We start from the raw sequence: 27308 nt of genomic DNA, 5'->3' as shown, positions 1-27308 counted from the left end.
GTGGAGAAGGAGATCCCCTACGTAAGGACCAGTGACACCCTGGGTGCATTAAGGCCTCTGTTGTGTGGGAGTGAGGGCTGGATTGGGCCAATATTTGTCTCTCTGACAGGCCCTATGGTAAAGCAAGCTGCGCCCTAGGGAGGCCTGAGCTGCTAACCTGCAGCCTTCTTCAGGCAACAGAGGGCTGCTCATGAGGCTCAAAGCCCTGGGGATTCGCATAGGGAAGGCCCTGGAAGGTCATCCCCTTGACCTCCCTCATTTCAAAGGTGAGAAACCAAGGCCCCGAGAGGTTGTGGCTTAAGTGACCTTCACTGGAGTGAAACATGACTTGAGGGAAGAACGGAAGACCAGATGAAAACACAAAGAGACTTTCTGTAGGGGGTCAAGGGGGGATAAATTTACAAAGATTTCTAGAGAGAATTTCCCAATTTCCCATTACAAGTTAAAATGTAGGGGAACCTGGGAGTTGAGGGTCTGACTCTTGATTTCAGCTCAGGTCATGATCTCAGGGTTGTGGGATCGAGCCCCAAGTTGGGGTTCGTGCTCAGCACAGAGTCTGTTTGGGATTCTCTCTCCCTCGCCCCTCCCCACCTCACATTCTCTCTAAATAAGTAAATAAGTAAATAAAATCTTTTTTAAAAATTTAAGAACAAGTTAAAATGTTCATGCCTTTCAACCCAGCAATCTCGTTTTTAAGAACTCATACCTCAGCTATAATAGCACAGACAGGAAGCGACGTGTGCACGAAGATGTCCATCTTGGTGCCGCTTCCAGTGTTGACAATCAGAAACACTGTATGTACAATGTCTGTCAGCTGAAGACAGGCTCAATAAAGGATGGTACGTCTACGTGATGAGATACGATGCACCTTTCAACAAACCATTTCTACTCATACTAACTTGGAAAGAAGCCTCTGACTTCTGATCAGGGGAAAAAGCAGGTCAACAAACGGCGTGTATGATATGGTCTAATTCAAATACACAGACACGTATACCCACGGCATACACACACCCACATGTACACACACTCCATGCACACGAGCCAGTGGAGAGGCCCCTCTTACACCGTATGAATCAGACCCGAGCCCTCGCAGAGCTCCGGGCCCTGGAGTCGAGAGAGGCAGGGACCAGTTGGAAAGGCAGGAGGACTACAGAGAAGCAGAAGTGCTAAGGGCTGCAAGGAGGGGGAGACGCATTTTGGTGAAGAAGGTGGAATGAACACTGATTCGGACTTTGGGCCAAAACCAAAACGAGTGCCTCTTTTCAGGAGTCAGGGAAACACAGACCCTCAGATCAGCACTTCTCAGGAGGGCTCACCATAATTTCGAACCGCTAATTTTTTGTTCCTGTTAATCTGCTGTTGCCTATGTCCCCAGCTTCACGCCACCCCCTGAGAATAGGGACCCCAGGAAAGTCAGGCACATGGCAAGCACTTAATAAACACTCGAATGAATAAATGATGGATGATGAATGCATGAGTGAGTGAGTAGTACCACTTCTAAAACCAGAAGGCAAAAAAAATAAATAAATAAATAAATAAATAAATAAATAAATAAATAAATAAATAAAACAAACCAGAAGGCTCTTTGCTCCCTTCCATGTTTGTTGCAGAACGAGGGATTGTCCTTCGGCGCACAGAACCAGGTCCCTCGGCAAAGGCAGACCACCAGGCTGGCTCTGAGCGATCCCTTCTGGCTACACCACGACCCACTCGTGGATCAACCCACTCTTGGATCAATCAGGCAGTCCTAAGACTGTGAGCTGATGGCTAGGATGTTTCAAAATAAAATCCTGTGTGTTTGTGTCTGTGTGTGTGTGGTGGGCGGCCTCCGGGTGGGTGCAGACACAAGCTTGGGTGGGTTCGAGGGATGGGTCCCTGCAGCTTCCTTTTTCTTTCTTTCTTTTTTTCTTTTTTTTTTTGTTCTCTATTTTTTACAATGTTTAAAGGCTTCCATTTAAAAAGCAGGGTTTTTTAAAAGAAAATTTTTTTTCAAGATTTTATTTATTCATTCATGAGAGACACACAGAGAGAGGCAGAGACACAGGCAGAGGGAGAAGCAGGCTGCCTGCAAGGAGCCTGCTGTGGGACTCAATCCCGGGACCCCGGGATCACGATGCTAGGCAAGGGCAGACGCTCAACCGCTCAACCGCTGAGCCACGCAGGGGGCCCAAAAGGAAATTACAAATGCCTACAGGAGGTTGGAATGGCCACTGGAGAGACTGTCAGAAAAAGACAAAGGATGCAATCTCCCCGAAGGCCATCCGTGCCCCCATTAGTGGCTCTCACTCAGGGGGGGAACCAGGGCTGCTGGAGGGGGCCTCCCACCCCCGTTACTGCACCAGCTCCCTACAGGGTCTGCCCAGGCTCTGTGCCCAGACCCGCCCTTCTCAAGTAGTCTGGGAAAGTTGCCCGAACCCTCCCTCCCACCCACAAGGCCGGTTCCTCTGTCCCTCAATCTGGGTGGAGGAGCTTCTGGAGGGGCTGCAAGGTCCTCTCCCAGCATGGACAGATCGGACAGATCGGCATAACACCAAAGGGTCTCCTCCGCAGAGATGGCAGTGCCCCCCAGCGGGGGCTGGGCAAGGCCGCTGGTGGCGGCTCTGGACACTGCTTCCTGGCCGTGCTGCGGCCCAAGCAGCCCTCCAGGCTCCCCTCCGCTGGACAGGGCTGGGGTGAGGGGGGCAGCCGCTGCTCTGCCTCCAGTGCCTTTCCCCGGGCCCACCCCTGAGCCCCCCCCAACCCCCCCCCCGCCCCAGCACCGGGGCTTCTGCTCTGCACCTTTGTTTAGCTACTGCCTTTCTTTTCCTGAAGGCTATCGACTCATTTTCCCAAACCCACAAGGTCTGACCAGCCAGTTCAGCAAAAATGTAGCTTTTCGGAACAGATCTCGCTGGATGTGTTCTGCTGAAAGTTTAAAGTCTCCTTGATAATGCTGTCCATTTACCCTTTATCCTCCTCTCAGATAGAGATTTTCAGCGCAGTCTAAAGTCTTTCTCCACTGAGTCAGGTGCCTCAGGCTTGATTTCTGGGCTTGACAGTTAACATCTTACCCTGCCTGTAAGCTACTGCCGAGGGCTACCTCTCCAGAATGTCCTGTCAACCCTAAATTTAGCAAAGTGCAAGATATGAATATCCCATTATTTCATAAGGCCACACCACATGGTTTCAGGGTGTTTTTTTTTTTTTTTTCTGAAAATCTTCCATAAAAGATGGCAGTTTCACACTGACCTCGAGGTTATTAAAATCTCAATCCATTTATTCCCTGCTGGCTGGGTGTGCTTGGCACAGGGGTTCATGGGGAGCCATGGTCACAGGTGAGAGGCTCCCTGGCCCCATAAGGATCCTCCTGGGTCCCCCATCACTCTACCCAGGACTCCAGGCCCACCCACTGTCTTGAAAGGAAGGCATTGCTGTTAAAAACCCAGCTCAGGTCAAGCTCCTTCGTGCACATCAATCCTAACAGGAGAAAGAGGCAATCGAGAGGGGCCCCCATGAGATGCCCGGACAGACAGACCAGCCAGATTTTCCTCCCCCGGCTATGAGCCCGATGTGTCATCTCAGTCAAGTCCAGCTCAGAGAGCTGCAGAGTGGGAGGCCAGGGGGAGAGCACCTGGGCCAGCTGAGGATTTTCCTGGGCAAGCTGGAGCTGAGGGGCAGAAGGGATGGGCTCCAGGCCCCACTGGAGCCCTCCTGCTGCACCACACTGCCGCCTGCTGTCCGCGTCCTTGCATTCCTGCACTCGCTGGCCGGTTAGCGCCCAGACTTGGGACTCAGCTGGGAGGGGCGACAGGAGGGGGCTAGGGCTACTGGAACTGGCCCCAGGAGGCCAGGGCAGGAAGTGGAGAAAAGGAACCGGCTCCCTCAGTCAGGGCTTATAAGGTAAAAGAGACCGCAGACTGATGGATATGCCCAGAATAAGCTGATTACCCTCCTCCCGCCAGGGCCGATCAGAAACAGCTGGGTGCCTCATCACACCCCCTACACACTGCAGGTGCATAGCCTTCTACCCACGCTCAGAAACCCACTTCTGTCTACCACACACTTCCCTACACGCATCCTACACACGTACACCTGCATAGACATGCTATGCACACACTCAGACCCACGCACTTGCCTTCAACACCCGGACACACCCACCACACAATCACCTACAACACCCCTACACAGCCCACACCCGTACAACACCCCAAACCCTTTACTATATACACACATTGCACACCCACTAATGCACATTTACACACACACCTATATGTACCCCCAAGCACCCTGCACCCACCTGCATGCACAACACCTCCACCCTGTACCCCACACCTATCCACATGTGGTATGTTACATACCACCAACCCTCGCCTATATGCACACCCCACGACTACCCCATGGCTTCTTCCCTCTTCAAGCCCGCCTTGAAATCGAGGTAAAGGTGACATCCAGCTGTCTGGCAGGTTTGTGGAAGACTCAGAATGTGCTTCTCTTCCCCCTTCCAGACATCCCAACACAGTGCCTGGTCCTGCCAGCTACCAAAGGGGGCCGGTGGGGGGAGTCTTGGAAGGGAACAGGACTGTGAAGGAGAAAGGGCTGCTTTGTTTCTATTTTTCATTTCCATCTTATAGGGAGATTTGAAAGAAAAGGGGCTCCCACCCCCCCACATGCATTTCTTGGCCCAGGACATAGCTGAGGCCCCTGTAGGGCCTCAAATTACTACCACTGTAATTCAGCAAAACCTAAACTCCTACCACTTCCAGGAGACTGTTACTACCACCACTACTACCCCGCCTTGGTACTGCTTCCTGGTGGCCGAGGCTTGCAAGCCCCCCTCACTGCCGCCACTGCCTCACCGGAAATCACCAGCATCGGAGAAGGACTCGCATCGCCAACCCCGCCTGGGGGGGGAGGGGGGGCCTAGGTGTTCCACCAGTGATGCCGGTTGTTTGTTATTTACTGCCACCTGCTGGCCAGTCGTGGACACTGCGCCCCAAGTGAGCACTTCAAATGATAAACAGGACCTTTCTGAACCGTGTGTGGGAGATAAGGAGGAGAAACTAGATGCTTCCATTTGATCACACCCTGCAAGTCGTCAGCGGGGAGTAGGCCCACTGGGTAGTTTGCCTCCTTGGTAAACTCAAGTCATTTGCTCCAGACAAGCTCCTGTCTTGGTAGGCACAGGATGGAACAGGCACCTAAGACTTTAGGTTCCCAAAGTCCATATCCTAACACCCATACTGCTTAACAACAGCATTTAAAGTTGCTTGGCAGACAGTGATGCCAGGAAATAACAATTTTTTTAATATTGGATTTTTTTTCAAGTCCGGAGAAGTACATTAGCCCTGGGGCTCTTACCAATTAGGAGGATATTGCTCACTGCTCATCCCTCGAAGGACAGCTGCCTCCTTTCTGTCACTCTCTTCTCTGCCTGTCTACTTGGGCAAAAAGCAAAGGCAAGATGGGGGTGTCCATGCCCCACACGTGCAGCACGGCAGAGAGGCCCAGCCTCCCACAGTGCATACTGTTTGTCTACTGGTTTTAGATGAGAAAAAAAAGACCATTTTAAAAATAGACATTCCTCTATAAATAAATGGTGCTTCACTTAGCAAATTAATAGGACTTTTAGAAAATGCTCACTTAGGCACACTGTGGATAACAATTTGATAGTTTGTTATTCTGATCTTAAAACACACTTATGTCTGTCAGTGGAACATGCAAGTACCCGGGAGGACAAGGGGAGGCAGTCGGTCTATATGTGGACCGGGCTGTCTTAAAAGTGCAATGCACACTGCAGATGAAGAGCTTAAGGAACATGGTTTTCTTCCACTTTAATGGAGCCGGGGCTCAGAACCAGCTCTTTCCCCTACATCTCATGGGTAGCGAGAACACTATTAGCCATGTGATCTGTGAGAGCAAACTCTGCAGCTACGAAGAAACCGGGAGACACTCATGAGCCCATTTCTCTGGGATGGCAAAGATATGGTGGCACATTAACTAACAAGCATGTGAGCCTCGCTCTGTCCTAAGCATATATTTGTTCGATTACAAGTACTAATTCCTGTGATCTCCTGATAGCCCCATTTCACAGATCAGCAAACTGAAGCACAAAGAGACATAGTAATTTGCCCAAGGCCACACAGCTAATAGCTGAAGGAGCCCAGATTCAAGGCCAGGCAATCTAGCTCTGGGGGCCACTTGCTTGGTCTCTGTGCCCTCCACCTGTCCTTCAGAGGAAGGAGCCGCATGGATTCTGCGCCCCGCTCTGCATTTGTCTCTCAGTGAGCCCTTGGGTGAACCCACTGGGGTTTCTTCCTCTTTAAACAGAATTGGACTCTCAGGTCTCTGAGCTATCTGTAAGCCCCTATGTGGCATGTGAAGTCATGCTGCTGCCCAGCTCCTGAGGATCTAGAAGGCTGCCTATCTGCTGCACACAGTCCCAGGAGACAGCCAATCCTGACAAACTGCAACACTCAACCTAACCTCCCCTGGTGTAGCAGACTAGGGATACTCCTCCCGCCAACAGGTAGGCTCTTAATGCTCTTCTCTTGAACTTGGGCTGGTCTTATTGACTAGCCTGATGAACAGAATCAGGTGGAAGCTCATTCTGAGACCTCTAGACCTGAGTCATAAGAAGCCCCATAGCTTACCCCACCCTCCCCCCCAACCGTGGACTCTCTGGGATGCTTGTTCTAGAAGCCAGTCATCACATAAGAGGGCTAACACCAACCCAAGGCTGCCATGCCGTGAGGAAGCCCAAGCTAGCTGTGTGAAGAGGCTGCATGGAGACAGATGCTGACCAGCCGCAGCTGCTCTGAGGGTCCCACTGCAGACGCCAGGCATGGGACTGCGGAATCTGTCTTGGACATACCAGCCTTAGCAGATGCAGGGAGAAGAACCAAGGAACCAGGCTGACACCAGAATTGAGAACCAACTGCCGTGCTCAAATGAGCCAGCCTAGTTGGCCCCAGCCATTTCATGTCAGCACCAAGTGGAGTCGATCCTCTCTGCCATGCGTGCCCTGCCTGAAATCTTCATCCATGAAATCAAAAGCAGAATAAAGGAGTCATGCCATTGAATTGTCAGGCAGCTGCCAAGAGATAACTAGAGTACCAGAGGGGCAAACTGGGCCTTTGCCAGCTCCTGGTTATGGAACCAGGCACCCAAGGCGGTTCAGTAGTCACAGGAAAACAATATCCACATAATAAAACATACGTGTGTAGCCCATGGAGCTTGCTCCTACTACCATTGCTTCTAGTACAGTGGCGATGACAACTACTATCACTACTGATACTAATATTAATTAGCTATTATTAGTAAGTATCCAACATAGATACAATTTCCTTGTATCTAGCTAACCAACCCATGGCTTTGATACTGTGGCAAGCTCACCCTACTGATGAGGGCACCATAGCTCTGAGTGGCTTGCCCAAGGTCATGCAGCTGGGAGGTAGCAGAGTCTGAACTGGAATCAAGTGGTGTGAGTCCAGGGCCTGAACCCGTGGCTGCTCACCTGACTGTCTAGAGGTGACCATGGCTGAGCACCAAACTGGAAGCTGGTCAGGCCTTCTGTCACCTATTCTCCATTTTGTTCCTCCAAATTAGCGGGTTTTCACCTAAATGGAAAAGCCAGCAGAGAAGCTTCTGGGCCCCAGGTGCCCCAGGGCGGGTCTGCCTGGTATTGCCACACCATGCTGTCTGGGGCCAATTACTATGTGCTCCCTCATTCACTCGTTCATTGAAGAACATTAGCTGAGCTCCTACTATGAGCCATGCATTCATTCATTCATCCATTCATAAGTGTTAGCTGAACTCTTACTACAAGGCATTCATTCATTCATTCATTCATTCATTCATTCATAAATATTAGCTGAGATGGGAACTGAGGAGCAGACCACTGGTTGGGCAGATAGAACCTGAGGAGAAATATGCAGCGTGAGGTGCTGGGGGGATAGACACAGGTAGGGAGAGGTCCCAGGTGAGGTCCATCTTACCTCCCTGTAACCCATACATGACCAGAAGGCAGGGGCAAGAGATAAGAGTTCTCATAGTCAGGGTCAAAGGGGATCAATCAGATATGTACATTCAAGGTCTGAGGTGGGAAGTAAGGAGGAAGAAGGTGTCTCTCTCCTCCCCTGTTGCCCCCCCCCCCCAGGGCCTCCCAGGAAAGCAGGTGGGGGCGGACACTTTCCATTATACTCCATACTCTTCCATCACCTCTCATCTCCCACCCCTCTCCCCCTGCCCCACCAATCCCCTCTCTACCCGTGCCTGCTTCCACCCACCACTCTTCCGCCCCCTTCTCAACACAGCACCTAGACAGGTGCAAGGCTGAAGGTGTGGGCCTGGCGCTTCCCTCATCTATCACAGCAGTGCCAAGCTCCCTGCGGGGATGCCTCAGCCAGCCTTCTGGCTGACAAACTGCAGCAAGTCTCATGTCCCTGATCTGTTTCGGGGGTGTGGTGACTGTCCAGAGTGTAGGACCCACAGAAGGTCATTAGGGCAGCCTCCCCCTGGACACTTCAGGCCCCACTCAGCCCGAGGAGAAAGGAGCCAGTGTCAGCTCCCCATTGAGGACATTCTGAGAGGGAAAGGGGCTTCTAGCTGCACCTGCCTCTGGGGTGTGAGCAGCTGCCCAGACGGCTGCACTGGGAGACCTCCTGGCTGGAGAAGACTGGGGCCTCCGGGTCTGGCCTGTCGCAGACAATTTCACAGCTGAGTGGATTGGAAGCCACTGGGGCTGCCCGTGGAGGGGAAACACTTCCAGAAGCTCTAGTCGGAGTGAGAAGGACACCATGCACCTCTGGACTCACCTTAGACTTCGCAGAAACGTTTGGACTGTTTCATTGCCCTTTGTAATCTAGATGCCGGCACATAGCAAGCACTGGATGAACACTCAGCCCAGCAAAAACATCTGTGGCTGTCCCTCTTTGGTGCCACAGCTAAGGGGAAGAATGGCACTGGAGATGCCCCATCCTTGGTGGGGAGAGTTTCCGTTGAACGAATGCACAAATAAGTGGAGAGCCCCTTGCTGCCTCAGTTTCTCCACCAGACCCACCATTGAACAAAAAGCTTTTTCAACCTTTAGGTGACAAACCTTTTGATGATGCCCCAGCAATGCACCCATCTGTGATGAAAATCGAGTTTGAAAAAACAAGGAGGCGGACCCTCTGAGGGCACGAACCCATTGATAAACGGGGGCGCTGACCCCCTTTCTGGAACCATCTTCACTAACGGCCTTCTGGCCTCCGAATGCAACCACCACTTTGAGACCTGCTGCTCTGTTGGGCTATCTTGGCCCTGGCTTCCTCTCAGGCTGAAAAAGCCTCCTACCTAGTTTCCATAAGGAAATCTTTGTAGCAGTCCCAGTGGAAAAGTCAAAAGTTTGACTTGAAAAAAGGAGCTACTTCAAAAGCATTGTCAGACCGAGGTGAGGGTTCCTTTAAAATGCATAAATTACAGGGGGCGTCCATTAATCAATCTATAGGAGGCCCCATGCGGGAGCTCTGGGTGGGGGTGCCGCAGGGACACTCGGGGACACATCCAGGGGAGGCGAAGCGCATAAAACACACGCTGAATAAAAGAGTAAATTAATGTGTTTATTACTTACTGCCTGGACTGTGTGCATGCGTGCGTGCGTGTGTGTGTGTGTGTGTGTAGAAAAATGAAAGAAAAATGTAGAGTTTTTTCAATAATAAAAAGGGAGTTGCACTGCGGGGCCCCTACAGCTTGTGAAAAATTAAACTCGACGGATTCAAACTGTCCTATTTCCACTTCAAAAGAGATGAGGCACTGAGCTCTTCCCAACTTGTCTTCAAACGCCCAGCACCCTAGAAAGTTTCTTTAAAAAAATAAAGGCTCCTGTTCCCCCAAGCACTGTACCGGTTACTGTACCCACCGTCTCTTCCTCTTCTAATTATACCCCTGTGAGTCTATTAATCAACTGGTAAATTATTTAGAGAGCCGCGCGCTGTCTTGAGCTGGTACAAACACGCCGCGTGCAAAGCCCTGCTGCAGCCGGGCAGAGGTCCCTGGGGTCCCGCCTCCGCCTCCGCTGCAAGGCTGCGTGCAGCTCGCCCAGGCTGCACCGAGCAAAACAAGCAATCCCGTTCCGCTTACCTCCTCAGACGGGAAGATTTACTTTGTCTTTCAACTCAGCAACTCCTTGCAAGTTTTTAACAAAAGAGAAAAGCTGGTCTATTGTCAGATCTTTAGTGTGCATTTAGTGCTGAGAATATTAATTCCCCCTAAAAAGGGCAGCAGTTCGGTGGAGCTCTGATCCCCCGCCCCTGGGAGGCGGGCTCGCCGAAGGCTCTGGAAACACTCATAATCATGCCAATTTGGGGCTGGTTTGGCTGGTGTGTGTTACTGAGGGCTGCATTTGCTGTGGCGAGGGCTCATCACCAGAAAGAGTGCAAATGAGCCTCGGATCGCCCCCAAATCTCGCGCCTCTGCTCGGGTTCGGGTTCCATCAGGCCGGAAGGGACCTCCTCCAGACAGCAGCGTTTCGGAAAGAGGAGGGCGTGCAAGAGGGGACAGAAGGAACTCTCGCTAATGATCTGTCTTCCACGTTGCCCTACCGCTGCATCAGCACTGACGATCTTAGGGGAAAGTTATTACACCAATTAAACAGCTGTTTCTCACCTGGAGTCAGTGTGTGCCTGGCGTGTGCACCAGGGAGTTTGGGCCTTCTGGTCATTGAACTACCTTAGCTGCCGGGGGTGCTGGCAGGGCAGGTTGGTGATGAAGGTGACGGGACTTAGGAGCCCACTGTAATTTGGCCAACAGGCGGGCCGGCAGGTGTTGGAAGGCACGGTTCTCTGTGCTTCTCCTGGAAAGCCTCCTAGAGGTGTCTCAAATGCCACTGCTGGGGATGTGCCTGGTCCCCTGATCTGACAATCCCAACACGTTCTGAGGGCCACATGGTCAGATCAAGGCGAACACTTCATGCACTCAGGGCAAAGAGTGACACCAACAAAGACAAGATAGGCCTTTGGCTATTTTTAATACCTTCCCTAGGTAGCTGTTCTTTAGAGAAAGCCCAAGCAATGTTGGAGAAAGGAAACAATTATCAGAGCTGGGATAGAAGGCAGCACTTCTGAACCAAAGAGATGGTTGCATACCACTAATCAGACCCAGGAAGGAGACCTCTGGAAGGAGGTTGTATCTACCGCCACCAGCCTCTAGACCATGAGTTCTGGCTGGAATACCCAAGGGAAGGGATAAGACTAAAGCAGTGCAGACTTCTTGCTGATGGCATGAGTTGAGGCCGGTGAGGAAGGCTGGTTTTCACATTTAAGTGAGAACTGGAGAACCAGACATCCCAATGGGGAAAGACGGAACAAGTGCTTTCCTTGTGACATTCTAGGCCTCCAGAATTAAGAAATCCCACCTGCCACAAGACCCTTTGGTAGGAAGGAAGCCCCAGGGAAGGAGCTGAGCCCCTCATTTGGAGGTGGTGACCACTGTGAGTTGCCGCTGATTTAGGCAGAGTTGAGATCTCGTGGCTCCTTCGCCTGATGTTGGCGAGAAAAAGAACAGCACATGTCGGCATTGTGCGAACTGGATGAGGAATCCATCAGCACCAATCATCTCATTTTAAATGGTATGTAAACAGCTGAGAAATGATTTTTCCAAACACCCAGAATAGTTTTTCCCTGTTTCATACCCATGTAGAAGTGACAGGAGCTTCCTGGCAGCTAAGCCTGCATGATTTAAGGCCCAGCCCCGTGTGTCGTGTACAGCCTGTAATGGAGGTTGCCTGCATAAAGAACACGGTGCACAGAACCCTGGGGAATAAATTTGTTCTGTTCACTGCAGCTAGAGTAAGGATAAGTTTAGGAGGTCAGACCTATATATTTCAAAGTCCGGGACACAGAGTGTGCATCTCCCCAACCCTCTGTCCACAGTGAGGTCGCCAAGAGCCTAGGATCGAGAGATTTAGGACAGGCTGTGACGGGCCCTGGAGCCCTCTGCCCAGTAAATGTGGAAAGATGGGAAAACAACAGTTATTAATTTTGCCACTGATTCCAAAGAAGGAGGTGTTGGCAGCACCTGTGAGGACGGAGGAGAACATAACTGAGCCTGCAGAGGTCACAACTGGGACATAACATCATGAGGCCCCGCGGTGGGTACTAAGAGGATAAGAGGAAGTGGCTCTGTGGGGGGAAAGATGACATCTGGATCTATTCTGCTGCGCTGGCAACAGTGGTGACGGTGACCGTGAGGGTGGCCGAGATGCACCACCATCGCAAAGCTGCCCGTCTCTGGGGCTTGCAGCTCCAAGGTGAGTGGAGAGAGGGCAAGAGCCTGTGATGGCAGGGGTCCCAGTGAGGGCCAGGCTGGAGGGCTGGCAAGCAGGCCAGCAGCCAGGAGCACAGGGCAGAGTCCCCAGTGCGGGAGGTCTGGTCCCCAGAAGGGCCCTGCCCAGTATGAGGGGTTCAGGTGAGGCAGATTTCTACACTGAGGTGGCTATATGGCAGGATGCTCTGGTGGGGACATCTGCCACTTCTGCCCCAGGGTGTTGGGGCCTCTGGGCCCTGACAAGAATCTTCGTCCTTTAGCCAAGCTCCCTGACCCTTCTGGACTTCACGTGTAAAAATATATGCAGGAGAGTGGCCAGGCTCCCCTGTGTTCCCAGGAATGCTACTGGCACTCAGGGCACAGATATTTGAAACTCATCTAGGCTTGTGAAGATCTGACAGGCCTCAACAGGCCCCCAAGAGCAACAGAGGATCATCACTATCGAGTTCTGCTGGAATTCTGCCAATGGGGTGCCTTGCTGCTCTCAGTATGGAGGGGTCACCTTCCAAGCCCAGGGCAGCATCTGGGGGAGGACATCTGCTCCCCTGCCCTTTGCCTCACTCTTCCCCAGAGATGAGAGTCATTGGTTGGGCTGGCCCTTTCCCTCTGGTTCGCATCCTCCAGCTGGCTGGCCCTCGCCCCCAGTAGGGTGGGCTGCCCTGCCCGCTCCTGCTTCTGCTCACTCAGGGCTCCTCCTGGGGAAGGTCTGAGGCTGGTCTCCCCGTCCCCACCATCAGGGTGTGGACACTTAGCAGGAGGAAGTGTCTCTACTAGCTCATCCCCAGGCCTGGACTGGGAAGCCACATCAAGAGGCCCAAGTGTGCCCTCACAGCACTGCCATATGTCCATCCGATGCCCCCAGAGAATTCTGGGTCTGCCTCCCTCTGGGCTCAGCACTCTGGGCTGTGGGGAGGTGACCTGCTCCTGAGGCCCAGGTGGGGGATCTGCCAACCCCAGTGATTCACAGATAAGCAAGGCCGTGGTGGGCTAAGCAAGAGCCTCTGTGCTCAGTCTGACCTTCCCTTCAAAACCGAGTTTGGTTAGCATCATTTACATTTTCTTCCTGTTTCAGCTGGTGGCAAAGTGGGGCCCCCGCCAGACTTGGGTGGCTCTGGTGTTCCTCCTGTGTGGGCCCAGCACTGGGGCTGTCTCAGCAGCTTCCCTACGGCCCATAATGAGACCCTGATAGTGGCTATGAATGTAAATGCACTCTTTGTTATCTCTGCGAGATCGGGATTAGTGAAATGACAGAATTTATTGCTTCTGTTAGGAAGATACAGTAATGGCTGCTGTTGTGTCTTTAATTCTATAGGAAGTACAGAAGCACAGAGCTGCAAAGCCAAGTAAACAACAGGGTGCAGAGGAGACAATGGAGAGCAGAGCCCAGCCTTACAGGGACCCGTGCCCCCCGTCTCCTTTGTAGTCACCAAAAAACCCAAGGCAAAACCCAATCTGCCTCTTGCCCACCACTGGAAAGACCCCAGGGTTTATTACCCCAGCGGTCGGGGAGCGAGGGATTTGAAGGTACTCCAGTGCTGATTGTGGGGACAGAGGAAGGGCATCTGGGAACCAGAGTGGGTGACGAAGCAGACTCTCTCCAGAGCCTCCAGAGGGAGCACAGCCATACCTGGAACCCACAGCTCAGGTCCCGGACCTCTGACCTCCAGAGCTGCCAGGAAACAAATGGCTGTTCTTTGAAACCACTAAGCTTGTTTCAGCAGCAACAGTAAACAAGTCAGTCAGCTGTATGCGGAGAGATGGCGGGGACACAGAAGAGGACACCAGCCAGCACGACAGCTCTCTCTTGACCTGGGCACGACCCACCCTCCCACATCAGGGGTGTTCGCAAGCCTGTGCAGGTATAAGGGGGACCCGATACAGTGTTTTTGAGGGACTGCAAATTTGGAAACCACCTAAATGCTGACTTTTGGTAACCCTTTATTTGGAAAGAAAAGAAAAAGTCAAAAGGACAGAAAAGTTGCAAGAAGCATCAGAGCTCCTTGCCCAAGATCTGCCGATCATGAGTGCAGCCTTATCTGGTGGGTCACGGTCCTTCTCTCCAAACCACCACTTGCTAGTTAGTGGGGAGTTAAACTGCCCTCCAGTCCAGGCAGGGGACTAATTTGCAGCAAAATTTAGAATGGTATAAATCTGTGAACTTATTACATTCACCCACTTACTCCACAAACGTTCTTCAGGATGCTAAGAACGAGCGGCACCCACACCCATGCCTGCAGAGGGGCATTACGGGAGGGAGACTGCTCAGTGAGCTCAGGCACCATGCCGGCCTGCTGCAGGCCCCAAGACTCCCCCACTGCATGCCTGCCGGCCACCGGGTACACACGCCATGTCCTGTCCCCACGGGAACCCTGCGACCTGGGGACTCCCGTCCACATCTCACCACTGAGAGGCCTCGGGCTCTGACCAGGGCTGAGCAGCTCATGGGAGCGGCTCTGAGATCTGAACCAGACAGGGAGGCACCAAAGCTCACCCTGGAGCTTCCTGCTTCCATGGCACTTAATACCCCAGTGATGGAGGAATGAATAGACTCGCGTGTCGCCTTCTACACAGATCACTGTGTCCAAAGGATCTGACCCCACCTCCCCTGAACCTCACCCTGGGGGCCTGGAGCATCTTAAAGGGGGCTTGGGAGAACCAAGCCAGGACATGGTCCCAGGGGGCCTCGGCTGATGGCTCAGGAGCAAGCTGCCTGTTCTCATGTGTGTCCCTCAACTTGCTCCATCCAGAAGATGGAAGGAGAAGATAAGGAGCGCTCTGCCAAGAGGGTGTCCTGGTCAAGGCACGTACCCTCTCTACAGAGGGTGCTTTTGTTCTGGGTTTTCTTCACAAGACACTATCACATCAGACTTAGTGATGTCCAGAGGAGCTATAGCACTTGGTGAGGGAAGGAGGATGTGGGAGTGTGGAATGCACTGCCCCGGGGAGGAAACACCTGATCCAGAGGAGCTCAGATGTGAACTGGCTGTGCAGCCTCAGCAGCTTGGCCCCTTCTCCGAGCCTCATTTATGGGCTCAGGAAATTGAACTAGAATGATCTCAAAGGCACCCCTCCTGGGGGTTGACAGAGAACACTTTCAGATGGTAGATCACAGAGGGGGCTGGAAAGAAGGTGTGGCCCAGCCTCCCTGCTCAAAACCCCTGAGGACCAATGGCCAGTCATCTCTTATATCTGGAAAGCTGTCTGAACCTTCTGGGTTTGGACTTTGATTAAATCAGAATATTTACCCACAGTATTTTTGTATGCCCAATATGAAGGATGTGGGCAGCTCCATGGCCTCTCATGGCTCTCAATTTAAATGTTATCAGTTATGAAAAGCATATACTCTCGAGAAACAGAAACATGCCAAATCTCCAGGAATAACACCTCCTATCAACACCCCACCCCCTCCCAGCTCAGGACGGGGCTGGAAGCCAAGGGGCCCTGCTGGGGAGCAAATGCAGAGCCTCTGTTGACAGGAAAGCCCCATTTCCATTTCCCAGCCACAGTTTCCAGGCTGAGCCCCACCCCCTGGTGCTTGGTGACCCCCGTATAGAGCCCTCTGCCCCCCTAGCCTGCAAGGCTGTGGCAGTTGAGGACCGTGTGGCCTACCTGCCATCTCCTTCTGAAAATAGGGCTGGATGAGCTCGCCGAATTTTGACTCGCCTGCTACAGCCTCTTTTAACAGTTGCCCACAGTGGACTGGGGGAGAGAGGAACAGAAAGACACCCATTAAATTTTAAACAGAAGGAGGAACCAGAAAAAAAGAAGCGCTAGTGCTGCCTGCTGGAGGGAAAAAAAAGGTCACTGAAAAAAATATAAAAGGGTTTTTCTGAGTGTGGGTGTGTGTCCAAGTGAAAGCAAATATCAAAAAGGACCTGGGGAATAGAAAAGAAGCTGAGGAGGAAAGTGCAGAATGAAAAGGAATGCATTTGGTAGAGAATGGATTAAAAATGGACAGTGCAAGGAGGACACTGATGAGATGTGCCACCAGAGGAGCACCTGCAAGGCCTCGCTCAGGCCCAGAACCCCGACAACAGCTCTGGCCAGGGCTGAGGAATGATGCCTGGGGTTGGGGGGGTGGGACAGGGGAGCCGCCTGTTTGCCTGTTGCTTGTGTCCACCCGGTTGTTGCACAGAAGAGGCCGGACGGTTTCACAGTCCTTGCTGTGGCCCAGGCGCTTCCATGGGATACCATCTATGTTTACATGAGGGATGGACATGTTCATAACTAAGGCAGCTTGCTGGGGTTGCCTGGTCAGTAGCTACTAACCCTCTTCAGATGTATGGCCCGTGCAGGCAGGAGCCATTCTATCATGAGCTCCATCATGTCTCCAGACCCCAGCCATGGCCACCACACAGGTGCTGGTGAGTTAGCAAGCCCTGAACAAATCCAAGCCACACTGTCCTTGGCTATGAGCCCCTAGGAGCCTAAGATGGAAGGTTTGGCTATGTTTTCATGAGGGATTAACTACACAGTCTTGCTAGTCTTCACTTTAAGACCAAGGGGTTTTCTTCATATATTAAAGAAACCAAAAACCACTCCTAAAAGTAAGTGGAAAAGGTAAATGTTTAAGACAATAACCATCACCAAAGACTTATCCCTCAGGGACGTTGTGCTTCACTCACTGTTTGAAGGACAGCAGTGATCATAGCAGTGCAACTCACTAAGGGAACATGGGTGATGATGAAAGCTGATAGTGACGAGATCTTTCCACATGCCTACCACCGTGCTCAGTGTGCAAAGAGGTGGACCACCTGTCCCAGGTCACAGAACAACGAAGTGGCCAATCTGGGATTCAAACCCAGGTCTGTGTGACATCAAACCCACACTTAGCTTCCAGCTCTGGACAGGAAGGAGCAAGAGATGTTATATGTACCTTCTGTCATAAAAACCCATAAAACTGACCAAAATATGTGAAACAACTCTCTTCAGGCATTGGAACACTGACAGCATTGGGCTGTGACCCTTGAGAGTAGGGAGGCACCCAAAGTGCCTTATAGATTTCCATCTATAAGCACTTTTCCAACCACAGCACAGCACAGGATAAGGAGAGCCAAACTCAGGAAATAAAGACTGGATTGAGAGCTGGTATTTGGGGAACAAGGTGATGGAGAGAAGGGAGTTGTGCAGAGAAGTGGTTTCAGAAATCCTCATGGGGACTCCCTGGGGTCTTTGGTCAATGCAAAGCTGTGCACATGCACATGGTGGGTGAGATCCCCTTCCCCCAGGCCTGGCAGAGATAAAGCTACCAGGAAACTGTGAGCTAAGGGAGAGGCACACAGTGCAGGGAGACACTGGCACTCTGACAGCCAGAGTGAGAGGTGGTGCCAGGTGCCCAGTCAGCAGAGACTCTGGGTATGCGGGCACATAAACCTGAGAGAGGACATATACTCTGGTCCCACCTAAATAAACACTAAAAGTCAGGCTCCCTGCATCAAGCTGATCTTGCAGCAAAGTAACTGCCTGTTAGACCTCAACTCTTAACTCAGTATTCTTAAAGCAGAACCACACAATCCAGATTCCCAGCCATGTGAGATCCACAATGTCTAGTATATAATAAAAAACTACTTGAGATGCAAAAATCAATCAATCACCCAATCAATCAGGAAAGTGTGACTCCTATAAAGAGAGAAAACAGGCTACAGAATCAGATCAAGAGATGATATGGATGTCAGAGCAAGTACGTGAGAATAATACAACAGCTATTATAAATATATTTAAAACTGTTAAAGAAAAGATAGTCAAAATGAGTGAACAGTTGGGGAATCTCAGCAGAGAAATGGGAACCAGATGCAAATTCTAGAACTGGAAAATATACTATCTTAAATGGAAAACATCATTGGATAGGCTGCAATCTGTGAATCTGGAGACAAGAAAACAGTACAGAGAAAGTATCCAAACTGAAACAAAGAGAAGGTAAAGGGAGTCCTGGAAAGAAAGAATAGACCCTTAGTGACTTGATGGACAGTATTGGCTAATCTCACATATGTGTAATCAGAGTTGCAGAAAGGAGGGAGAAGGAGAAGGAAGGAAAGAGGGAGAGAGAAGTGGGGAGAGAGGGAGAGAGGGAGGGAGGGAGAGGGAGGAGGGGAGGAAGGGGGAGGAGGGATGGAGAGAGGTGGGGGAGGAGGGACAGAGAGGCAGAAAAAATATTTGAGGAAATAATGGCAAGAGAATTTCAAAAACTGAAGAAAAACATTTCAAAACATGATGAAAAATATCAATACACAGATCCGAGAATCTCTGAGACCCAAGCAGAATAAACACAAAGTAAACCCCACCTTGATACAACTTCAGAGTTAAATTTCTGAAAACTAAAGACAAAGAGAAAATATTGAAAGCAGCTGGGTGGGGGAGATGCTTTATATGTAGGGGAACAAGGATAAAAATAATCTCTGAATTCTCATCAGAAGCAACGCAAGCTGTAAGACAATGGGATGACATGTTTAAAGTGCTACGAGGAAAACACCTGTCAACATAGATTTTTATGTGCAGCAGAAGCGTCCTTCAAGAATGGAGGTGGAATAAAGACATTTTCAGACAGATGAAAGCAGAATTTGTTGCCAGCAGACCTGCACAACAAGAAATGTTAAAGGAAGTTCTTTAAGCAGAAAGAGTACGGTACAGATGGAAATGTAGATCCAAACAAACAAGTGTTGATGTGTGTGGGTACATAACAGAGCCTTTCCCCTGCACTTCACTTAAAAAACCAAATGACTGGGACACCTGGGTGGCTCAGCGGTTGAGCAGTTGAGTGTCTGCCTTCAGCTCAGGGCGTGACCCTGGGTCCCGCGGTTGAGTCCCACATTGGGCTCCCTGTGAGAAGCCTGCTTCTCCCTCTACCCGAGTTGCCTCTCTCTCTGTGTGTCTTTCATGAATAAATAAATAAATAAAATCTTTAAAAAGAACCAAATGACTAAGGCAAAAATAATTACAATATACTGCAGAGTTGATAGCACATAGAGAAATGAAATGTATGAAAAAAAAGAAATGAAATGTATGACCGAAGATAGCACTTGGGAGAGAGTGAGGGAAATGGAAAGACGCCTGTTGTGGGTCCTCCTATTACAGTATTAAGTCAGGGCACACTGTGAGAAATAAATGATGCCATATGACCCCTAGAGCAGCTACTAACAGAACAAAGCAGAAAGACACAGCTTAAAAGGCAATGGGGGAAATGAAATGCATTACTAAATGACATTTAGTTAATCCAACAGTTGGCCGGAAAGGAGAAATAAAGATGAGGGGACAGAAGACAAAAAACCGGGATGGTAGGCTTGAAACCTACTAAAAACTACTCAAAATGGAGATGTACTAAAGACTTTCATGAAAAGGCAGAAAATGCCCAGACTGGATTTTAAGAAAGCGAGACCCAATTGTATGTTGGGTACAAGACACATACTTAGGATCTAAGACACAGATCATCTAAAAAGAAAGAGGACAGAATATATCCCATACAGACACCAATCACAGGAGAGCTGGAGGGGCTCCGTTACTATCAGACAAAGTACACTTCCCGGAAGAGTCTTTCTGGAGAGACAGCGGACCATTTCCTAATGAGAAAGGGGTCATTTCATCAAGAAGACACAGCAGTCCTCAGTGTCTGTGCTCCCAGGAACACTGCTTCAAATGACATACAGCAGAGGCTGGCAGAGCAGTAGACTCACCCACAATCAGAGCTGGAGATTTTAATGTCTTGGTAACTGAGATAATAGTAGTGAGAAATCACGAAGGACGCAGAAGATCTGAACAGCATCAAACATTTTACCCTAACTGACATGTGTGTAGCATTATGTCCACCAATGCCAGAATACATGTTCTTTATGCTGAGCCATAAAAAAGTAACAATAAATTTCAAAGGACTGAAATCATATAAGGTATGTTCTCTGAGCACAGTAGAATTAGAAATCAATACTCTTCCCCCAAATCTAGAAAATTCTCAAACAATTTGGAAATTTAGCAGGGTCATGAGATCGAGCCCCGAGTCAGGCTCTGCGCTCAGGGTCGAGTCTGCTTGAGATTCTCTTTCCCTCTGTCCCCCGCCCGGCTTGTGCATGCTCTCTCTCTAATAAATAAATACATCTAAAAAAAAAAAAAAAAAAAACAAGAAACCACAAGGCAGATAAGAAAATATTTTGAGCTGAATGATAAAACACAACACATTAAAATTTTGTGAGATGCAGCTAAAGAGGTATTTAGAGGAAAATGTGTAGTGTTCAGGGCTTATATTGGGAAAGGGTGGTTTAACACTCCTGCCTACAACAACCTCACTTCACAATGTCCTATGAAAAAAACAATGTAACCGCCTCCTCTCTCCTAACAGCTCCCAGCACCAAGGCTCTGAACAGTCAGACCTGGAACTATGTTGGATAAGCTCATCTTACCTTGTTCACACCCCCTGCCCCAGCCCAGCCGTGTACCTGGATCCTTATGTTTCTCTCTGATTCTTTCTACACCTTCCCTCTACTGTGTATAGCAGTCACTCAATGGGGATGATTATATGTATTTTTTATTTTAATTTAAAAAAATTTTTTTAAGTAATCTCTACACCTAATGTGGGGCTCAAACTCACAACTCTGAGATCAAGAGTCACATGCACTACCAAGTGGGCCAGCCAGCTGCCCCTATGATTATGTTATTTTAATAAAACTTTCATGGTTGTCTCTGGTTAGAAAATTCATGCTCATAGCAAAAAAAAAAATCCAAATTGTATAATATGCCACTGTACAGGGACAGCCAGTTTGATGTGTGGATGTTCCTTCAGATGTTCTCTGAGTGTACATGAACACACTTTTTAAACAAAAATGAGATCATCCCCTGAACACTGTTGAATGACTAGCTCTCTACCTCCTCCCTCATTAAACAAGAGATCACGGACATCGAGTCACTTTGCAGGTCTCTTTTTAATAGCTGCCTCCTCATTTTGAGTAATAATTACATACTAGCACTAATTTGCTCTAGTATACGGGGTTCTCACAGCTTACTTAACTGTGCCTCTTATTAACTGAGTTCGGGTTGCCTCTACTTTCATGATGCACTCTCTTGTTCAGGGTCTGAGTGTCAGTAGAATAAAATCCACAGAGTGAGGGATGCCTGGGCAGCTCAGTGGTTGAGTGTCTGCCTTTGGCTCAGGTTGTGGTCCCAGGATCGAGTCCCGCATCGGGCTCCCTGCAGGAAGCCTGCTTCTCCCTCTGCCTGTGTCTCTGCCTCTCTCTCTCTCATGAATCAATCTATCAATCTTTTATTTTTTTTAAAAGATTTTATTAACTTATTCATGAGACACACACACAGAGAGAGAGAGAGAGAGAGAGAGAGAGAGGTAGAGACTCAGGCAGAGGGAGAAGCAGGCTCCATGCAGGGAGCCTGATGCAGGACTTGATCCCGGGACTCCAGGATCACGCCGTGGGCGGAAGGCAGGTGCCAAACCACTGAGCCACCCAGGGATCCCCTCAATCTTTTAAAAAAAAATCCACAGAGTGACATCCACTGGGCCTGAGGATTTGCAGGGTTCACAGTCAACCAATGGTGCCTTTGTCTTTCAAAAAGTTGTGCCTTTTTATATTCTCACCAATTGTAAACAAATCTTCTAATCAGTCTTGTTGGTGTGAATATTGGGGTGCTTGCTTATTTGGAGCTGTTTTCCCACAACTGAATGATGCATAAATGGGGAGATGAGAGCCAAACCAGGGAGTGGCCATGGGGGAGCAGGCAGTCCTGGAAGCTCTGGGTACAGACAGGCCTCTGCAGAGAAACCACTGTGAACAGCGCCATGCTTGGCTCTGCCAACTGGAGGTCCCACAGGTCGGTGTACTGAATTCTAGTGATTTCTTGTACTTATCAAGAATGCATTTGAGAAATGTGAAGTTTCTTTCTTTTTTTTTTTTTTAAAGATTTTATTTATTTATTTGAGAGAGAGAGAGCACAAGCCAGGGAGAAGGGCTGAGCAGGGAGCCCAACATGGGGATCCATCCCCGGACCCTGGAATCATGACCTGAGCTGAAGGCGACGCTTCACCCACTGAACCACCCAGGCACCCCACTATGAACTTTCTGAGCTCAACTACCGGGGAAAAAAAAGCCCCCCAGTGGCTCTTCAGCTATAAAGCAGAAACCATGTTGAGCTTTCTTATTTTCATTTCTGGAAGAAATCTAGGCATATAATTTCATTTCTCGTGACTGGTACTCAGAAAACAACATAAACTTAAAAATGCTTTTCTTGAATGACTGCTTGTATGAACAAAACACAACACAGTGATTGTGACTAAAATAAGGCCGTGTGCTGTGTTAAGGTATTGTGTGGAGGCTTTTAGGGGCGCCCTCCACTCCTGCTCCTCCTATGGCCAGACTTCCTGCCCTTGGTGCCACAGCCCCCTCCATAAACATGTGGGTGCAGCCACAAGCAGTCTGGGGCTCACTCCTCCCACAGGAGCCACTACCAGAGCTGCAAAGTCTGCCTTATAAAACTTCAAGAGGTAAAACCAAAAGAAGGAATTACCTAAATAATGCAGTTAATCAACAACAACAACAAACCATCCATACAAGCAAAAGCATTTTTCATCCTGAGGCCTTGAGATTATTTCTCCATACTAATCGAATCAGAGTCCTACTATTTAGTATTTTTACAAGACTATTAGTGAGACTATTTTTCTTTACTAATCAGAATAATTGTTCACTTCCCTAGCTTTATTTCATGGGTACGATTTTTGTTACTGATTCCTGACTAGTCTGTCCATCGCTCTCGGATTTTATATTGGAGGAGGCCCATCTGAAAAGCATTTTTCTTTCAAAGCCTGATCCTTCTAGGGTGGTACATATATATCTGTGCATGTTTGTACATGCATATATTTGTATGGTGTATCTGCAGAATTTGGAGGTATATTATATGCATATTTTTATATTTGGGGTGCAGGGATCTTTTTTTCTTCATAACCAGAGGTAACTCAGGCTTGTGGAGCATTCACTGGAAGTTATGTCGGTGGTGACATGGTGACAGCAGTTCTTGTGCTCCCTGCAGCCGCCCTGTGTGTCTGCTCTGACTCTTCCTCCTTTCTGGCTTCATCTTCCTGAAGGCGGCTGGCTCCTGAGACTGCCTGGGACCACCTCAGGACAGGCCTGGAGAAACTGATTTCAATCTTTTCTCTCCTCCTGGTAAAATATTTATTGAAACTACACAAGCAAGAAGTCTATGTCTGGTTCAGAAACTGTTTGCCTGTGAAAACATTGACCTGGGTTCGGGGAGCCAAATGGGACTGGAGAAAATAAATCAACAGCAGCTCCAGATTATACAAGGGCTGTGGCTTCCAGGGAGGCCACGGGGGCTGGAGGAAGTGCCCGTGGTGCAAAGCACAAAATAGCCACTGCTTCGAAGGCTAGAACGAACAATGACTGGAAAATGTGCTGGCTCTTGGGGCTGCGGACACCTTTTTATTGGTTAATGCTTTTATTGGCCATATTCTTTGTGAGGAACAAAAGCCATCCCTGTAAAGATGGAATATCTGAAGGCTGTTGACAGCAGAGAGCGAGAAAGAGAAGCGATTTTGCTCCTCACCACCCTCATAAGGCCAGAAAGCTCAGGAAGGCAGTGGGCGGGAGAAGGCTCTGGAAACAGCATGGCCAGGGCACTCACCGTTGACGAGGCCGTACTTCTGGGCCAGGAGGGCAGCCTGCAGACTCTTCCCACTGCCCATGGGCCCGAAAAGCAGCACCCGTGGGGTGAATGGGGCATTTGATCGATGGTTGGTTTGGACATAGGTCAGAGCTGGAAAGAGAGGATATGAGGATAGTAAACTCAGATCATAAAGAAAGGAAACTGGCTTACAGAACCGGTATGCGGGCTCTTTGAACAGCAGGGATTCTTTCTCTCATTTACAGCTCCAGGAAACCCTCCGTGTGGCTGCTAGTGGCCACGGGGTGAGGCTACAGGGAAGGGGAAAGATTTCTGCTTCAGGCCTGGGCATGAAGATGGAGGGGGCAGTGGATCCACAGAAGCCACTCTCTGAGCCTGTCCACCCTACAGTTCCTCTAGGACACCTGCCTTTCCCTCCTGGTTGAAGGGAGGCTGGGTGTGCTGCTGGGGTGAACTGGCATCCTGGTCCCAGGACACAGGACACATACTTGATAGGTTGGGATGTTTCCAAACTGAATCTGGGCTGAGCCTCCAGCCTGAATGAAGCCCAGGACCAGGCCAGTCTCCCAGTGTCAGATGTAGACTTTGATTGATAAATGCATCAGGCCTTGCACATGGGGACTTCTAAAGGACTCAGGAATTGGTAGAGAATAATTTCAGCTGTGCTCCAGTGACACCAACTTTGTTGGGAGTCTCCAAAGAGGCAGTGATCAAATAGATCCCAGGAGTAGGCAGATTCAGCTGCTTGCCTGGCCCATGGCATGCCCTGGCATTTGATGAACAAGGAAGTAGGGACATGGGGCCAGTGTCCCCAACACTGAGGCAACTGCACCATGGAGGGCACTAGATGACAACATCAAACCAGGTCCCCCTGACCTGAGCACGGAGGATGCACTGAGAGCAGTTGAGGAGGCTGTTACAGGCAGCCACTTGGAACCTGCTGAGGCCAGGAGCCGGCGCCAGCTCTCCAGTGGCTGACATCAAAACAGGGGCTCCCTCCCCAGCCTCACCTCCTGCCAGGGACCCAGAGCATCTTGCACAAGGTCAGCCATGCATGGCCCTCTAATGGCTGTCCTGCCTTCAGTGGGTTCTGCCCCAGTAAGGGGCTGAGCCACCATGCCACCTTCAGGGACCTAGTGCCCCTGAATCAAGAGACAGGTGCTGCAGGGTTTGCCAACCTCGCCCTCGCAATATTTTGGGCATATCCACCAGGTGCCAGTAGCACAACTCCAAGTTGTGACAACAAATCTCTCCAGACGTTGCCAAATGTCCCCAGGGTGGGAATGGGGGGCAAATGAGAAGCCCTGTGCTGTTCACTGTATGAATTTTGACCTTTCAAATCTTTGTAGGATTTTTTTAAATTGGAAGGATCATTACAAATATTGCAATTCCCCTCGTTTTTAGAACTAAAGGTACAGGTAAGTTAATCGACTATCTTAAAGGTTGCGTTATTCATCATTGTCATCGTAATATCATACACACCAGCTCGTGGGAACCGCTAGGCAAAATACTCTGAGGACATGCTCTTACTCGGTTGGTGCACATTCCCACGAGAGATGTATTATTCTTGCTCCGTTTTACAGAGAGCTGGCAGGGCTGGGAGGGCTCTTATGAACCTGCTGCCTGGGTAACATTTTCTGCCCCTGAGAATAAGCTGGAGGAAGCCATACAAGCAAACCCCTCCATCCTCAGAACTGCCATGATCCAGCACATCTGAAATGCACAAACACTACAGGCAAAGCAGCCTGCTTACAAATGATGCTTAATTTACAGTAAATAACTAAGTTAATTAGAAGTAATGATCCCCCAGACAGTCTCAACATCTAATTATTCTTTTTAAAAATATGTGGTTGCTGGATGCACTGCAGAGAGATTAAAAAAACAACACAGAGAGAATTTTGCATTCCAATTTTCAATTTATCTGTCTGCATTATTAATTAATAATAATTAATATGCAGACACTCACATTTTTATTTACAATTCCAGGCATGAATTCTTTATGAATGATCATATGAACTTTTAAATTTAATTAAGTAATTTGGAGGTAATTAATGTGTAAATTCAGAATCATGCCATAAGATAAATGTTGTGGTTGTTTATCTTCAGAGCGCAGCGTTTGCTACTAAAGACCCTTCCGAGATGCAAAATCACTGGAAAACTGTAGGGTATCCACAGCCTGGCTTGTTTCAACATAGAGATGTCTGCTAGACATCCCCCCACCAGGTGACTGAGCTGTGCCAACCTTGGGCTCTCAGGAAAGTGAAGTCCACCAGCAGGTGGGGGCTGGGGGCTCAGAAGCATCTCCCCACCACAACACAACTTTTCTTAAAAAGATTTGAGACAATATACCAAAAAGGGCTGTTGTTAACCATCAAGTATCTTAGATACCCATGCTGGCATTTTTATTGTGTCATTTACCTGGCATTGCATAGGAGGGGATAATTTGATGTAGAGACAATTACAAATTATAATTCGGTTGCCCTGGGATCTCATCATTCTAACTTTCCTTGGCCTTTCTGGACAGGATGTGGAGTCCCAATAGCAATGATGCCTGACACTTATGAGCATTCCTCTGCACCAGCTGCCAGACTCATGGCTGTGGATACGTGATCTGCAGAATCCCCATGTAATCCTCACCCAAGTCTGGGAGGAAGACATGATTTTTGTTCCCATTTTAGGGATGACAAAATTGAGGCCCAGAGGGGTAAAAGAGTTGCCAGAGACTGCACAGCTGATGTGTAGTGGAGATGAGATTTAAACACGAGGCTCCTGGCTCCCCACCCCATCCCACCTCCCACACACACATGCACCTGCTCCAGCCACTTTCTGTGAGCCTTTGCTACTGCTCTAACAACAGTGCAGTACCAGGCGTGGGGCTGCTTACCCTTGCTTTATTTTATTTTTATTTTTTTAGAAGATTTTATTTATTTATTCATGACAGACACAGAGAGAGGGAGGCAGAGACACAGGCAGAGGGAGAAGCAGGCTCCATGCAGGGAGCCCGACGTGGGACTCAATCCTGGGTCTCCAGGATCACACCTGGGCTGAAGGAGGCACTAAACCCCTGGGCCACGGGGGCTGCCCTTAACCTTGCTTTAAATGGAATCATGACCCCCAAGTTGCATTGCAGGTTTGGGTGATATTTTTTTGTGGTGGAGTGGGTTCTGTTCATACGTTTGTATTTTAATTTTTATAAATTTTCTCTTCCTTCTCCCTCACCCCCAAGGTAAAACTTGCTCCCACACTCCTCTCACCAGAGTACAGAACCTCACCCAGGGTCTCCGAGCAGGGAACCTGGGCCATCCGTGACTTGATTCCCAGGGTCTCAGACACAGCCTGGTCACTGGCATCACTGCCATATTAAGTGACACTGGGATGAGGAGGGTCGAAGTGCATGCGGG

At 49.5% G+C, this 27308-nt stretch overlaps 1 protein-coding gene across 9 annotated transcripts in view; it reads right to left on the bottom strand.

Annotated features, from left to right (window-relative positions):
- AK8 (adenylate kinase 8) overlaps window positions 1-27308 on the bottom strand; it is a 127504-nt gene that overhangs the window by 53295 nt on the left and 46901 nt on the right. For 8 of the 9 annotated variants that reach the window (XM_025475611.3, XM_049114945.1, XM_049114947.1 and 5 more), the window contains 2 exons: window positions 23908-24039; window positions 15892-15981 (listed from right to left, as the gene is read on the bottom strand). In XM_025475611.3, the coding sequence (XP_025331396.1) occupies window positions 15892-15981; window positions 23908-24039 (222 nt within the window). The remainder of the gene's footprint in view (window positions 1-15891; window positions 15982-23907; window positions 24040-27308) is intronic. The other variant, XM_049114946.1, reaches the window with a different exon arrangement.

This window comes from Canis lupus, chromosome 9 (genome assembly GCF_003254725.2).
Source record: "Canis lupus dingo isolate Sandy chromosome 9, ASM325472v2, whole genome shotgun sequence".
NCBI classification, from domain to species: Eukaryota; Metazoa; Chordata; class Mammalia; order Carnivora; family Canidae; genus Canis; species Canis lupus.
The sequence above is the reverse complement of the archived record's forward strand: the minus strand, read 5'-3'. Positions and strand labels throughout refer to the sequence as shown.